The following is a 15,222-nucleotide window of genomic DNA, read 5'->3' as shown; positions in this document are numbered from 1 at the left end:
TTATGTATGTATTTTAACCCGCAGTACGTCTCAACCCGCCGGTGTTGCCACGGAAACGCCATCCCACACGAAAGAGGCTTTCCCTCCAGACGCGCCCTCTGGTTGGTCAGCTGCCTCTCTGACGTCATACAGCCCGCGACAGAACCTCAAGCAGGACCTGCGCTCAAGCACACTCTGCGCCTGCGCACAACTCTCCGCACTCGAGTTTGTTTGTTTTTGCGATATTGGAATCGAGGGGGAAATAAAAGGAGAAGAAAGAGGAGAATATTATAAGAGTAGTAGAAGAACCCGGTTGCTGTTTCCTCGTCTCTCAGACAGGTAGCGCTGATTAGTGTGTTAGGGTCGGTTATTAACCGTCGCGCGCTTCTAGAATGTTCTGTCATGAGCGCGCGCGAGCGTGAATCCGCCGTGACGTAGTGCACGTGCAGCGCGCTGCTGCAGATTATCGTTATTATCGGTATTATAACGCATTATTGTGTATTAAAGTGACGTGTTTACTGACATAAATCCTTACAGTGATGAGTGCACACAGATCCGCGTGATAAACCGGGTATAGAGTGACTGGGTTAACGCTGTGTGTGTGTGTGTGTGTGTGTGTGTGTGTGTGTGTGTGTAAGATGGATCCGCGGAAAGTGGCTGAGCTGAAGGGCTTCGTGCAGCTGTGTAAGGAGAACCCCGGGGTACTGCACCTGCCCGAGATGGAGTTCTTCCGCACCTGGCTGCATGGGTGAGTGAGAGTGTGTGTGTGGGAGAGAGAGTAAGAGAGTGTGTGTGTGGGGGGGAAGAGTGTGTGTGTGTGTGGGAGAGGGAGAGTGTGTGTGTGTGTGTGGGGGAGAGTGGGTTGGGTGGGCGGTGAGGAGTGAGAGTGTGGGGGGGGAAAGTGTGTGTGTGTGGGGGGGCGGTGAGGATTGAGAGTGTGTGTGGGGGGGCGGTGAGGAGTAAGAGTGTGTGTGTGTGGGGGAGAGTGTGTGTGGGGGGCGGTGAGGAGTGAGAGTGTGTGGGAGAGAGAGTGTGTGTGTGTGGGAGAGAGAGTGTGTGTGTGTGGGAGAGAGAGTGTGTGTGTGTGGGAGAGAAAGTGTGTGTGTGTGGGAGAGAAAGTGTGTGTGTGTGGGAGAGAAAGTGTGTGTGTGGGAGAGAAAGTGTGTGTGTGTGGGAGAGAGTGTGTGTGGGGGGGGAGAAAGTGTGTGGGGGGGGAGAAAGTGTGTGGGGGGGGGAGAAAGTGTGTGTGGGGGGGGAGAAAGTGTGTGTGGGGGGGGAGAAAGTGTGTGTGGGGGGGGGAGAAAGTGTGTGTGGGGGGGGAGAAAGTGTGTGTGGGGGGGAGAAAGTGTGTGTGGGGGGGGAGAGAAAGTGTGTGTGGGGGGGGGAGAAAGTGTGTGTGGGGGGGGGGGAGAAAGTGTGTGTGGGGGGGGGGGAGAAAGTGTGTGTGGGGGGGGGGGAGAAAGTGTGTGTGTGGGGGGGGAGAAAGTGTGTGTGTGGGGGGGGAGAAAGTGTGTGTGTGGGGGGGGAGAAAGTGTGTGTGTGGGGGGGGAGAAAGTGTGTGTGGGGGGGGGAGAAAGTGTGTGTGTGGGGCGGAGAGAGAGTGTGTGTGGGGGGCGGAGAGAGAGTGTGTGTGGGGGGCGGAGAGAGAGTGTGTGTGGGGGGCGGAGAGAGAGTGTGTGTGGGGGGCGGAGAGAGAGTGTGTGTGTGGGGGGCGGAGAGAGAGTGTGTGTGGGAGAGAGTGTGTGTGTGTGTGGGAGAGAGTGTGTGTGTGTGTGGGAGAGAGTGTGTGTGTGTGGGAGAGAGAGTGTGTGTGTGTGTGGGAGAGAGAGTGTGTGTGTGTGTGGGAGAGAGAGTGTGTGTGTGTGTGGGAGAGAGAGTGTGTGTGTGTGTGGGAGAGAGAGTGTGTGTGTGTGTGGGAGTGTGTGAGTGTGTGTGTGTGTGGGAGTGTGTGTGTGTGTGGGAGTGTGGGAGTGTGTGTGTGTGTGTGAGTGTGTGAGTGTGTGTGTGTGTGGGAGTGTGTGTGTGTGTGTGGGAGTGTGTGTGTGTGTGTGGGAGTGTGTGTGTGTGTGTGGGAGTGTGTGTGTGTGTGTGTGTGTGGGAGTGTGTGAGTGTGTGTGTGTGTGGGAGTGTGTGAGTGTGTGTGTGTGTGGGAGAGAGTGTGTGTGTGTGTGGGAGAGAGTGTGTGTGTGTGTGTGGGAGAGAGTGTGTGTGTGTGTGGGAGAGAGTGTGTGTGTGTGTGTGGGAGAGAGTGTGTGTGTGTGTGTGGGAGAGAGTGTGTGTGTGTGTGTGGGAGAGAGTGTGTGTGTGGGAGAGAGAGTGTGTGTGTGTGTGTGTGTGTGTGGAGAGATGTGTGTGTGTGTGAGAGAGTGTGTGTGTGTGGGAGAGAGTGTGTGTGTGTGTGTGGGAGAGAGTGTGTGTGTGTGTGGGAGAGAGTGTGTGTGTGTGTGTGTGTGTGAGAGAGTGTGTGTGTGTGTGTGTGTGTGTGAGAGAGTGTGTGTGTGTGTGTGTGGGAGAGAGTGTGTGTGTGGGAGAGAGTGTGTGTGTGTGTGGGAGAGGGAGTGTGTGTGTGTGGGAGAGGGAGTGAGTGGGAGAGGGAGTGAGTGGGAGAGTGTGTGTGTGTGTGTGTGTGGGAGAGAGTGTGTGTGTGTGGGAGAGAGTGTGTGTGTGTGTGTGTGTGGGAGAGAGTGTGTGTGTGTGTGTGTGTGGGAGAGAGTGTGTGTGTGTGTGTGTGTGTGTGGGAGAGAGAGTGTGTGTGTGGGAGAGGGAGTGAGTGGGAGAGGGTGTGTGTGGGAGAGGGAGTGAGTGGGAGAGGGTGTGTGTGGGAGAGGGTGTGTGTGGGAGAGGGAGTGAGTGGGAGAGGGTGTGTGTGGGGAGTGTGTGTGAGGGAGAGGGAGTGTGTGGGAGAGTGTGTGTGTGGGAGAGGGAGTGAGTGGGAGAGGGAGTGAGTGGGAGAGGGAGTGAGTGGGAGAGGGAGTGAGTGGGAGAGGGTGTGTGTGGGGAGTGTGTGTGAGGGAGGGAGGGAGGAAGAGTGTATATTATTATCAGTGTGACACACATGACTTATTCCCTGTGTGTATTTTCTCTCAGACTGGGAGCAACCATTCCACCACTGTCTAAAAACTCAGGCTGTAAGGTAAGTACACAGTGACGCCAAACAACACTGAAATGAAGGTTGTGTCTTTGAACGTCGGTCTTTCACTGATACCTTTACAGTTAAGTTAAGCCTTTTATTTGTCACATATACATTACAGCACAGTGAAATTTCTTTTTTCGCATATCGCAGAGCGCAGGGTCAGCCATGATACAGCACCCCTGGAGCAGATAGGGTTAAGGGCCTTGCTCAAGGGCCCAACAGTGGCAACTTGGTGGAGCTGGGGATCGAACTGCCGATCTTCCGATCAGTAACTCGGTGCCTTAACCCTTTGAGCTACCACTGCCCCCCGTGTATACATTTTATACACTGGAGGAGCAAACTCCAGTCTGTCTGTAATGCTCCTACACAGCGCCCAAATCCACACAAAACGCACAACACTGCATGGCTTACTCCAAAATAACGGTGTGTAACTTTAGAAAACTGAATCTTCAAAGATGCACGGACAGATCACTGTATATTTACTCTTCCTGTGGTGAAACCGTGGTGATAATAACTAGCAGTAATGTGGAGCATGACTGTGAGATTAAACACGGAGATAGAGCGGACACATCTGCAGCAGTCTGAGGAGAGGGTGTGTATATTACCTGAACTGAGAGCAGGAGGTAATGAAATCCAAATGTTGAGGAGAAGTTATAAAAGGGCTTCACAGACAAGGATATCGTGTACTAGGAAAGACTGTACATAAATCAACAGCCATTTATCTGATCATCAAGAACTTCAGTCTTGCTTCAGTCGAGGTGAAGGAGGCTTTAGGGCACCCAACAAACCCAACAAACTACGCATGCTGTAGCACCTTCTCCTAACCTCGTTTCAGCAGTGGATGTGGCTCAAAGGGTGATTGACAGCCTATTAGGGTGAACGGCAGAGGTCTTGAAAAAGAAGGATCAGCACTTGCAAATTTCGACTCTTTGACATGTATGAAATGTTTGTAATTGTACCTCAGTAACACCTGACACAAACATCTAAACACACTGAAACAGCGGACTTTGTGAAAATTAATATTTGCGTCATTCTCAAACCTTGTGTGTTATTTTCTCCACACAGGGAAGCTGTCCGTGTGACGCAGCCCCGCCCCCTCAGACAGCCCCTCCTCCTTCTCAGGCAGAGCCGGCCCCACCCTCTGAGAGCGACGAGAGCGAATTAGGTAAAGGGTGATGATGATGTAATGTAACGATGATGTAATGGCGTAGCTGAAGGACGTGTGGTTTCTCTCCTCCACAGAGATGGACAAGGAGGGGGTGATCGACCCCGACACGGACCAGGGGCAGGAGATGGGCGACTACGAGAACCTGGAGGTGACGACGAGAAGCCACATCACATGTGGCATCCTATGGACATATCATGGGGTGCCAATACTTTTGCTCTGTGACATCATCACATGTTTTTTTTTTCTTTTTAATCTCCAGGTGACGGAGGAGATGATGGACCAGGCTAATGAGAAGAAGATGGAGGCCATCGATGCCCTGGGAGAGGGTGAGGATCACACACACACACACACACACACACACACACACACACACACACACTCTGTAAGCATAATAATTATATTAATCTGTGTGTATGTGTGTGTGTAGGAGAGCTCCAGAAAGCCCTGGATCTGTTCACAGACGCCATCAAACTGAACCCACGGTCAGCTATAATCTACGCTAAGAGAGCCAGGTAACGCGCACACACACACACACACATTACTGTATAAGGTTTGTTGTACTTCATTGTTTCTGCTTAAACCTACATGTGTGTACAGTATGTTCTATAAGAGTAACGTGTGTGTGTCAGTGTGTACATCAAGATGCAGAAGCCGAACGCAGCGATCAGAGACTGTGACAGAGCGATAGAGATAAACCCCGACTCAGCACAGTCCTACAAGTGGAGAGGGAAAGCACACAGGTCAGGACTTCATTACGTTACTGTTAATGTTACGTTAATGTTACTTAGCTAGTTAGTTTTTGTTAATTTATGTTGTAATTTATGTTAGATCTCTCTGTCTCTGCTAGCCAGTTAACTAGGCCTCTTGGTTAGCTAGTTTAGTGTCTCTGTTAATTTATGTTGTAAGTTTATGTTGCATGTAGCACCTTGGTCCTGGAGGAACGTTGTTTCGTTTCACTGTGTACTAACTGTATATGGTTGTAATGACAATAAAGCCCACTTGAACTTGAACTTGAACTTGAACGTGTGTGTGTGTGTGTGTGTGTGTGTGTGTGTGTGTGTGTGTGTGTGAGAGAGAGAGAGAGGAACTCGCTGCTCAGTAAATCTGTGTGTATGAAACACAACGGTGCAGTGTGTGATATTTATCTTCACAGATTATTTATGCACACTAAATAGATCATATGATGGAGTGATGGTGTACGAGACTTAAATATTTTTAAATCTTTACATTCTTTAACACCCCCCCTCTCTCAGGTTACTGGGTCACTGGGAGGAAGCAGCTAAAGACTTGGCCATGGCGTGTAAACTGGACTACGATGACGACGCCAGTGCCATGCTGAAGGAGGTCCAACCCAAAGTGTGTATATACATACACACACACTCTTTCTTATGTGCCACAGTTTGTTTTATTTCTCTTCCATATGATATCAAACTGACTGTGTGTGTGTGTTCTCAGGCGAATAAGATCCAGGAGCACCGGCGTAAGTACGAGCGTAAGAGAGAGGAGAGAGAGATCAAAGAGAGACAAGAGAGAGTGAAGAAGGCGAGAGAGGAGCATGAGAAAGCACAGAGGGTGAGACGGGAGGGGGTGTGGAGGGGTGTCATTACACACACGAGGGGGGGGGGGTGATAATAGAGTGTAGAGTAAACACAACTGTGTGTGTAGGAGCAGGAAGCCAGGCAGCAGGCAGGAGCAGGAGCACAAGGAGGATTCCCAGGATTCCCAGGTGTGTGTGTGTGCGAGAGGGAGAGTAGACATGAGTAACCAGCTCTCACTGTGTTCATGTTTAACATTGTGTGTGTGGTGCTGTAGGAGCTGGAGGTTTCCCAGGGGGCGCTCCGTTCGGGATGCCCGGTCTGCAGGAGCTGTTTAACGACCCCGAGGTTCTCATGGCCATGAAGGTGAGGAACCAGTCTGTGTTTAATCCCTAACACACACAGCAGGTGATGATGATGTCATCTTTAACCTCCCTGCGTGTGTGTGTGTGTGTGTGTGTGTGTAGGACCCTGAGGTGATGGCAGCGTTTCAGGACGTGGCTCAGAATCCGGCCAACATCTCCAAGTATCAGAGTAACCCCAAGATCATGGCGCTCATCAACAAGCTCAGCTCCAAGTTCAGCGGCCCACAGGCCTAGTGTCACATCGTGATGAGCTCTGAAACAGCACTTACACACACACACACACACACGCACACACGCACACACGCACACTCTCTCTCTCTGTCTCTTTTATGTGATTTATTTCTTCCTGTGCACTTCCGGGTAATAAAGGTGTAATAAACTCTGTCTAACTCCACACTGTTAACGGTTCAGGGCTGTCTAAGAGCATCGGCTAATCAGTATAAAGCCAATGTGTGTGTGTGTGTGTGTGAGAGAGAGAGAGAGAGAGAAATAGTCCAAATCACTGCCTCTGTTATTAAAAAGTCTTTGTGAGTGTGTGTACTCTTACTGTTCCAAACCCAGGAGCGTTAAAAAGAGCTAAACCAGTTCAAACTAGTCAGGTCTTAATCGAGTCATTTTTGTGATGTCGGTTCTGTTAAAAACATAAAACAAAATAAGAAACCTTTCGGAATAACAAAAAAAAAAAAAGTTTGCTTTTATCTTAGATCGTTCAGAACAATGATTTCATTCAATAAAGGTTTGATGTGTTGATCTCATCAAGGCTGTGGTGTTTTTTTTGGACGGATGTGGACCGTCTGATGATCATTTTGATTCACACACACTTCCAGCATTTTCTTCTGATTCTGTGAAGCTGCTTTGTGCTTAATTTACAATGACCGCTGTTAAAGGCAATATACAAATAAAATTTAATTGAAGTTAAAACCAGCTCAAGAGTGTGTTCAGGAAGGCTTGCAACATATGACATTACGGTTTTATCAACACACACACACACACACACACTTAAGCCAATAGTTTCACCAAAAGGTTCATTTCATGAAGCTTCATCCGAGAGATCGTTGTTACTGCCATCTAGTGGACAAACCTCGTGTAGCAACGCGATCGTAACGTCACAGGTTAAATGATTGTGTGCATCTTCCTCCTTCATATATGATGTAAAAGAATTAAAGGTAAAATTCACTGAGAAATGCAAAGAAAATATTCCTGAATCTTGATTGATGAATTTAAGAACCAAAATTTCCAATATAAATGATTCAGTCACGTGATTCCGTCGTTAGTCACATGACTCTCAGGTGGCTCAGTAGTATCGAGTAGATACGCGCTTCGGCGCGCCTGCGTCACAGTGACGTCACCATCTAACGGCTGTAACATCGTTTACGAAACAAATGAAACGGTCACACAGTCAAACAGTTAATCAGTTTAGTAATTTATCTGTTTCGTGTTTTCCCCCCAAAAAGGAGGAAAAAAACCTTGTTTGTTGCGGTTACAGCGAAATGCTGATCCGTCACCCTGAAGCTGATTTTATTATTATTTTACAACTGATCACAAACTTGTATTTAATATTAACATTTGTTCAAGGAACAGTTTATTAATTCAGTCCTGTTTGATAAGCCGTTACTATGGAAACTATACTGTATAAAGGAGTTCATTTTTTTTAGACCCCCAGAATTATACTTGTTTGTATTATTTATTATTAATGTCTGAAAAACAACAACCCTGACTTCCTTTAACTGTTAGTAAACTATTACGGCGTAGGACGAATAAAAGACATTGACTTCAGGTGGGTAACAGGAACCCGATGCACCACCACATCGACTGATTTGGCTTTTTGCAGATGTCATGTCTGGTGGGTGTTTTATTGGATGGAAGTGAACCAGGAAAACCGAATGAGCAAAATCAGTGTGTACAGAAAAGCTTGCAAGACATATGACGTTACAGTTTCATTAACACACACACAGGCTGTGAAATCACTACAAAACAAATAAAACATTCCAACAGTCAGACCCATATAGTTCTGGTTAAGTCTTTTATTTTTTGTTCTTCTGTTTTTCAGAAAAAAACAAAAAAACCAAAAAAAAAAACCTACAGTTTGTTTAGGGAATGAAACAAGAATGTTGTTGCCGTTACTGTAAAATGCTGAGGTGTCACCGTGAAGATAATTATTTTTCCTTTAACAGAGTGTGATTTATTCTTCTTACTGTCTTAACCCTGACTACAGATTATATTTATCACATAAACTACCCTTTTTTTTTTCTAGTTTGTAATTAAACCCTCTGTAGGGGAAAACACGGTTTGTTAATTCAGTCTCATTCGCCATGGAAACAATACTGTAGGGGCAAAAAAATAAACACTAAAAACATTGTTTTTAAAGTACAGACAATATTTATTTTTGTATTATTTATCAATGTCTGGAAAAAAACATGACTTTCTTTCTTGCATTTTACAGTAACAGCATCGTGTACATAAACACACTTACTGCTCTATAAGGAGACCCAAGGCTTCCTTTCAAATACTAATATTCATCAGAACAGTTTTACCAACATAAAAAAAAAGGAAAAAAAATTTTTTTTTCTGTGGTTCTTGCAGATTCAGTGTCCGTACCTGCAAATCAGAGCACAAGAAACACTGAGTCAGAGATCAGATACACACACAGGTTGTGCATTGAGAATTTAAAGTGTGTACACTTGTGTGTATGGGGAGGGCACTTACTTCTGGAACTCCCACTCCCTGTTGTCCAGAGGACACACCTGCCTCGTCTTTAGCCAGCGGGAAATGCAGTGGAAGTGAAACGCATGCTAAAGACACATACACACGTATATACTGACCTGTAATTCTTTATATCAAATCAGAGTTTTTATATGACATGTCTAACAATACACAATGTCAGACAAAATTAAAAATATTCACAGAATTTAAATCCTTAGTTTCATCACTTCTGATTACTTTTTCAAAAGCATTAAAAAAATATTAAATACTTATAATTAAATAATGGCAGTCATTTTTAGCAAATTAGTACCAGCACTGACCACCAGGGGTTCTTTGAATCTCGTTCATTTCTTTTTTAGTCATTTACTTCATTTCGTTCTTTTGACCAGAAATAATAAAATGATTTTCAATAAAAAGACCCCCAATACGTCTACAGACACAAATTGTGTCTATAGTTCCAGTAATAAAAATATTACAAAGCAGCTAAAGAAATATTATAATAAACAGAACGAGCAGATCACCATCATATCTTTTAATCCGTGTTGTTTTAGTTCTTTTGAATCTATTGCACTCCATAGCGTCTATGGAAGTCACGTGACAAAAGAACGAACAACTTGGGACTTGGAAGACTCATTGAGGAGAACCGTTCAATTCTGTTTCCTGTACAGTTTTTTTTTTTCCCCTATTTTCTCCCCAATATAAGTCATGTCCAATTCCTCCTCGTCACCAGGGGGCTTCCACATTAAGGCTGCTACTACCACTCAGTCAGGAGGGCGAAGACTATCCTGTGTTTCCTCCGAACCGCGTGACGTCAGTCGACCGCATCTTTTTGAACTGCTTGCTCGGAGTAACACACTCGGAGGAAAGCGCTAGCCGCTCCTTCCTGCGCGAGCTCACAAACGCCCCTGATTGGCTGTAGAGCCGTGATTATTGTTGGAGCGCAAGTACCTTTCATCCCTCCCCCCTGAGAGCTTGGCCAATCAGCTCTCTCTGTGCCTCCGGCTGCGAGAGGAAAACAGCATCACCCGGATGATAGGGCGAGCGCTTTACCACTGCGCCACTCGGAGGCATACCTACGGAGGTTTTGTGATGATTTGCGCATGCATGCTCAGTAGAAAATAAACGAATCACTCTCCGAGACTACTCGTTCTTCTGAGTCACGTTAAAGACTTGTTCAAAAAGAACGAAGAACTTAATGACAGTCATTTCAAACAATAAGCAAATTAGTACCAGCACTGACCACCAGGAGGGAGAAAGAGAGAAAGAGAAAGGGTCTTTCTTACGTTACACACTCCCCAGGCCACTGTGCACTCCTCTGATGTAGCAGAAGCCTGATTGGCCTGACACTCTATACCTGCAAACACACACATTAAAGTTATGAAGAGGATCCGAAGCTTTACAGGATAAGTTTTTTTAGCATGGACACTGTGTGTAAAGGTGAAGAGTGTGACGAGTAACAACACACTTACACAGGTCCATGATGTGGTTCCTGCATATGGCGCAGTTATCCACGACGATGTCCCAGGCCCACAAAGCCACCGCGTTCCACTGAAACAGAGCCAGAGACACGAGCATCAGAATACACACACATGTATAAGGCTCAAACTTTTTCAGGCCGGAAGTTTCGTAAGTAATTAAATGTATCCGGTTCCTTATAGAAAATGAGTTCTCACTAATTACAAACTACAAACTAACTTCAAATACAAAAGTGTAACATTTAACTCCAAATTAAATTAAAACACAAAGCTACAGTGTTACTGAGCAGCGCGTATCTGTTACATCATCCGCGTGAAGGCAGTAATGACACTCGGCCTGATGTCAGCAGGTAGCGTTAGCTCGCTAAGCTGAACACACTTACAATAAAATGAATAAAGCTAAATGTTTTTGAAGTCTGGCTGTATTTCACAACACAAAGGAATCCGTTTGGCAGCTGGAAGCTTTTTGTCGAAGTCAAACAAACACACTGTAAAAATAAAGTTTAGCCTAATAATGACTCCAGCGTATTAAAATTCACTTATACCAGTTCAGCGCTGTTATTTTAGCCAAAGTGAAAATATGAACTAATCCCAGGAAAAATATTTTGTTTATCTTTTCTAATTAATATCTATTGGTGCAGGTGTTTGTTTACATTGAGACAGTAGCGCATTAGTACAGTGGAACCTTTGATTGCGAGTAAGTTGGCCTGTGACAAGGAAGTCTGCAAATAAATTTTTACTTTATATTACGAGGATTATGGGTAATCGTCTCACATGCTCTGTCTCAGTGCACGTGCATCACTCGTATCGTCAACATTTTTTTAATTGTGTCCAAGCATAGTGACAGTTCTTTAGTAACCGTACTGCAACATCGGCCTACATGAAGACAAATTGTTAAAAAGTCTGTAGCAGTGCGGTGGATGAATCTGTTCAACGCCAATGCAACGTCAAAGCAAGTGACAAAGAGATTCACTGTTAAATTCACACACACACACACACACAAAAAAAAAAAAAAAGTCCAGGAACCAGACAGACTCTTCTGTCAGAGGGCAGTTATTCCATTAGGGTGTGTGTGAGAGAGAAGTTGTCCTATACAGTAGCCCCCTCCCCCCTCCCCTCGCACTACAGCCAAAGGTAAAGTGAAGGTTAATGTCTTATTTTTACTTCATATTAATTATATGAATGTAAATATTTTTGGGCTGTGGAACAAATCAGAGTTTTTATTATCCCTTATGGGGAAAATTCACTTTGATATACAAGTATATTGATTTACAAACACTTCCGGAACAAATTATACTCACAGGTTCGACTGTAAATTATTTTAAAGTAAATTATTAAATCCACCATAACTGTTCTTACCTTAATCAACATTTCGATTTTATGTACAGTGCAGGTTAAACTTCACTACATTAAATTTTGTTCAGTTTTGCATGATGCTGTGACAAAATCTAGCTGGACACACACACACACACTTTTTTGCTGAGACATTTATCTTTCTGGTCCTCCCATATATGAAATGTAAAGATAATCACTGAAAGTGTAAGTTTAGACCAATGTGCAGACAAAACCTCTCTTATTTACAGAGGTACTCTAAACCTTTTATATGTTGTTTATTTTAAAATCTGTTTTTCTCCCAATACAAAGTCGTTATTTAATATCTTTTTTTCCCCCTTTTTTTTAGTTATCGGTTCGGTCCCAACCACATGTGAGATTAAGACACTGAGATAATCCTCCAGTCTCCGGGATTTACACACACAGGAGAACACTAGAGAAGGTCAGAGAAACTTCTAGAACATTTAGGAACATACTGTTCATCTGCACGCGACCTGTATCTGTATTATATACACTACTGTGTGTGTGTTGTTTCCGCGCTGTATTGTGCTAACTCATCTACCCGGTGTAGCATAGCCTAGCTACACACAACAGGAAACAATCTGATCATACACACACACACTAGATAATAGATAAGAATATAATACACGGTGTTTAAATACGATGTTTTAATATTTTTGTTACCTTTTTCACCTCGAAGCGCTTCTTGCTGGCGCCGCTGTTGGTGCCGCTTGGGGTGTCCACATCCATCGCCGCCGCCATGTTGGAAAGATCCAAATCTCGCGAGAGGAAACGAGATTTATCCGCGAGAGCCCAGGATCAAGGGAAACAGAGGGAACGAGTTTCTTTTCTTTTTCTTTCTTTCGCGTATATCGGAATCACTTGATTTATGATTAAAATATATCTAATTCTATCTCAGAGCAGGACACGAGAAGTTATTTATAAAGCGTAACGATTCCTGCGTATTTTCAACCCCACTATTCACGACAATGACAGCCGGAAAGCAGGCTGCAAAGCCAATTATTTATAATGTATATAGTGAGGCGATGTAATTGTGACGTAGTTTTATGATGTGGAAAATTGTGAAACTGCGAACGTAGACGGAACTAAAGTTACAGTAATCAGATTGTTTTTTCTGTTTATTTAATTTTAATAAAAGATAGGTTCCACCGAGATTTGAACTCGGATCGCTGGATTCAGAGTCCAGAGTGCTAACCATTACACCATGGAACCGGCTGGAGACCAACGCCCTAAACATAACTACTTATATCACTAGTCACTTGAATCACATGAAAAAAGAAACTATCAAAAATGAATAAGAAAATTTCATATGCACCGCATGATCAAAAGTAATGGCACCCGGCCAAGACGTAACACCCTAATGCACCGCTCCTCAATTCTCTTAGAAAAATACATCTCAAAGCACACAATTAAAAAGTATACTGTTTACATTAAACTTTCCCATCACTGGAAGTCCAAAATCCTGACTAAACTCCAGAACCCCAGTAAGCTCTAGGATGATGAACTTCAGCCTCCTCAACAACCTGAGCTCACTAATGCTCTTGTACAACGTGTGTTAGAAACACTCCAACATCTAGTGTACAGTCTTCCCAAAAAAGTGTAGCACCTTATATCAGCTATAATGTTTTTTAGAAATCAAATACTAGCAAGAATTACTGGTTGTCATGGTCATGAAATGTTTTAGTCACTTATAATGTCTACTACAGATGTTTCTCGCCTACCATGTGAAAGACCTGGGTTAGATTCCCAGCCAATGCCTAAACTCCAGCCACTGGATGCAAAAAATGGTGGGGTTGTGTCAGGAAGGGCATCTGGTGTAAAACCTGTGCCATGTTGTGTGGATCGGTTGGTCATCTGTGGCGACCCTCAACAGGAGCAGCCGAAAGACTAACAAGAAGTCACACCACATTGCTGTTAGAGCAGCACCTTGGGTAATCCAGAGGATATACATCATATAGTATCTATAGCTCCAGCGCCCCTTTGTCTGACTGGGTTAAAACAGGACGTCTTCTTTTAGAAACCATGAAACGTGAAAAGTGTTTGGATTTTACTGAAATATCTTTATATATTAAATTCATATAACTAAACCATTTGTTTCATTAATAACAAATCATGTACAGGGCCTCATGCCTTTTCATCAGTTAGGCCTTGTTCACACGGGCGTTAAGTTTTTGGATAAACAAACGTGCTCTGAACGTCCTAGACGTTTATGTTGCGTTTTGTAGTGGCGCTTGATTGACTTCTACACCGCCGTTCGTTTGTCTCGGTCTAACGTCAGCCTGCAGCCCAAATTTGTGTGTTAACCTTTGGAGGCAGTGTCGGGAACTGGATATGAAAGCCCGCCGCTACTGGGTTTACCCTCTGACTGCACAACGTCAGATTAAAGGAAGTTTTTTTGTGGGTTATGAAGAAATGCGAAAATTTCAACATTTTTCAACAATAAATTTTTTTTTTGCCCTTTTCCGCATTTCCCTATGTATAGCATGTAGGATCATGGGATATAGCCGGTCCTCCGAAGCGTAAAATGAACGCGAAGAAAACGAACTAGAAGCGGTTTCCGTGCGTTCGTTGGGTTTTAAACGCCAAGAAAAAGCTAAATGCGACGTTTTTTTAATGCCGTATAAACGCGCAGCCAGACAAACACATGTCACCAAAGCCTGTGTGAACACTCTTATTGACTCCTATGTGTAGAAAAAACTCGCCGCTTGATCCACGCTCCCCGGACGCTACAAACGCAAGAAAAATGCTGAATTTTAACGCCCGTTTGAACAAGGCCTTAATGTAATTTTATAATCCCTCAGTTCCATCAATCCAGTAACCTCTGTAATCCAACTACAGACTGTGGAGGGCAGTAGTGCCCATTGTACAAACCTCAGTCACAAATGAAATTGGGACGTTGTGAAAAATGTAAATAAAAGAAAAATAGAATGACCTGCAAATCTTTGTTGACCCCTATTCCATTAAATACACCACAAAGAAAAGATATGCAATGTTCAAACTGATTAACTTTTTATCTCTTGCAAATATTTACTCATTTTGAATTTCATGCCTGCAACATGTTCCATAAGAACTGGGACAGGGGTACTTTTACCACTGTTACATCACCTTTTCTTTTACTAACACTCAATAGGCATTTGGAGCCAGTAGTTTACGGCCTGCAATGAGTCCTTTGAGGTGTTTTGAGTGGCACACGCACTTCGAGAACATCACTAGAAGACCTTCAATGAGCTCAACCCCCCCTTGTGCATGACAATCCTCTGAGAACAATCCACAACATTGTTGCCATTATGTCCAGGCAATTCTCACATTGGATTTGAACATGTGCTGTGTTGCTGTCAAGTCCGTCCCCGGATTTTGAACCAGGAGCAAAAGGAACATTGCCAATGTTGGTTCTCATAGAAAGGAGTCGGAACACACAGTGCATCGCAGTTTGTTGTGTATGGAGCTGTGTAGCTGCAGACCGGTCAGGCTGCTGCCCTGTGTTCACCACCAAAAGCTCCTACAATAGACA

The 15,222-nt window shown here is 44.4% G+C and overlaps 2 protein-coding genes and 1 non-coding gene across 3 annotated transcripts; 1 reads left to right on the top strand and 2 right to left on the bottom strand.

Annotated features, from left to right (window-relative positions):
• Positions 1–146: 146 nt before the first annotated feature.
• Positions 147–6,935, top strand: st13 (ST13 Hsp70 interacting protein). Its single transcript, XM_053490276.1, has 13 exons — positions 147–318; positions 618–727; positions 3,067–3,112; positions 4,178–4,277; positions 4,355–4,428; positions 4,540–4,606; positions 4,708–4,792; positions 4,910–5,020; positions 5,534–5,636; positions 5,736–5,852; positions 5,946–6,006; positions 6,093–6,181; positions 6,283–6,935. The coding sequence occupies exons 2-13, from the start codon at positions 618–620 to the stop codon at positions 6,412–6,414; spliced, it is 1,095 nt and encodes a 364-aa protein (XP_053346251.1). The 5' UTR covers positions 147–318; the 3' UTR covers positions 6,415–6,935.
• A 1,302-nt stretch (positions 6,936–8,237) lies between these two features.
• Positions 8,238–12,533, bottom strand: rbx1 (ring-box 1, E3 ubiquitin protein ligase). Its single transcript, XM_053490313.1, has 5 exons — positions 12,375–12,533; positions 10,353–10,431; positions 10,167–10,237; positions 8,887–8,972; positions 8,238–8,778 (listed from the first exon to the last, which is right to left on the bottom strand). Exons 1-5 carry the CDS (start codon positions 12,450–12,452, stop codon positions 8,766–8,768), a joined length of 327 nt encoding a protein of 108 aa, XP_053346288.1. The 5' UTR covers positions 12,453–12,533; the 3' UTR covers positions 8,238–8,765.
• Positions 12,534–12,851: 318 nt separating this feature from the next.
• On the bottom strand, positions 12,852–12,923 carry trnaq-cug (transfer RNA glutamine (anticodon CUG)). The gene has a single exon. It is a non-coding gene; the product is annotated as a tRNA-Gln (tRNA).
• Positions 12,924–15,222: the final 2,299 nt, after the last annotated feature.

This window comes from Clarias gariepinus, chromosome 28 (assembly GCF_024256425.1).
Source record: "Clarias gariepinus isolate MV-2021 ecotype Netherlands chromosome 28, CGAR_prim_01v2, whole genome shotgun sequence".
Taxonomy (NCBI): Eukaryota; Metazoa; Chordata; class Actinopteri; order Siluriformes; family Clariidae; genus Clarias; species Clarias gariepinus.
This window is presented reverse-complemented; position numbering and strand designations above follow the sequence as displayed.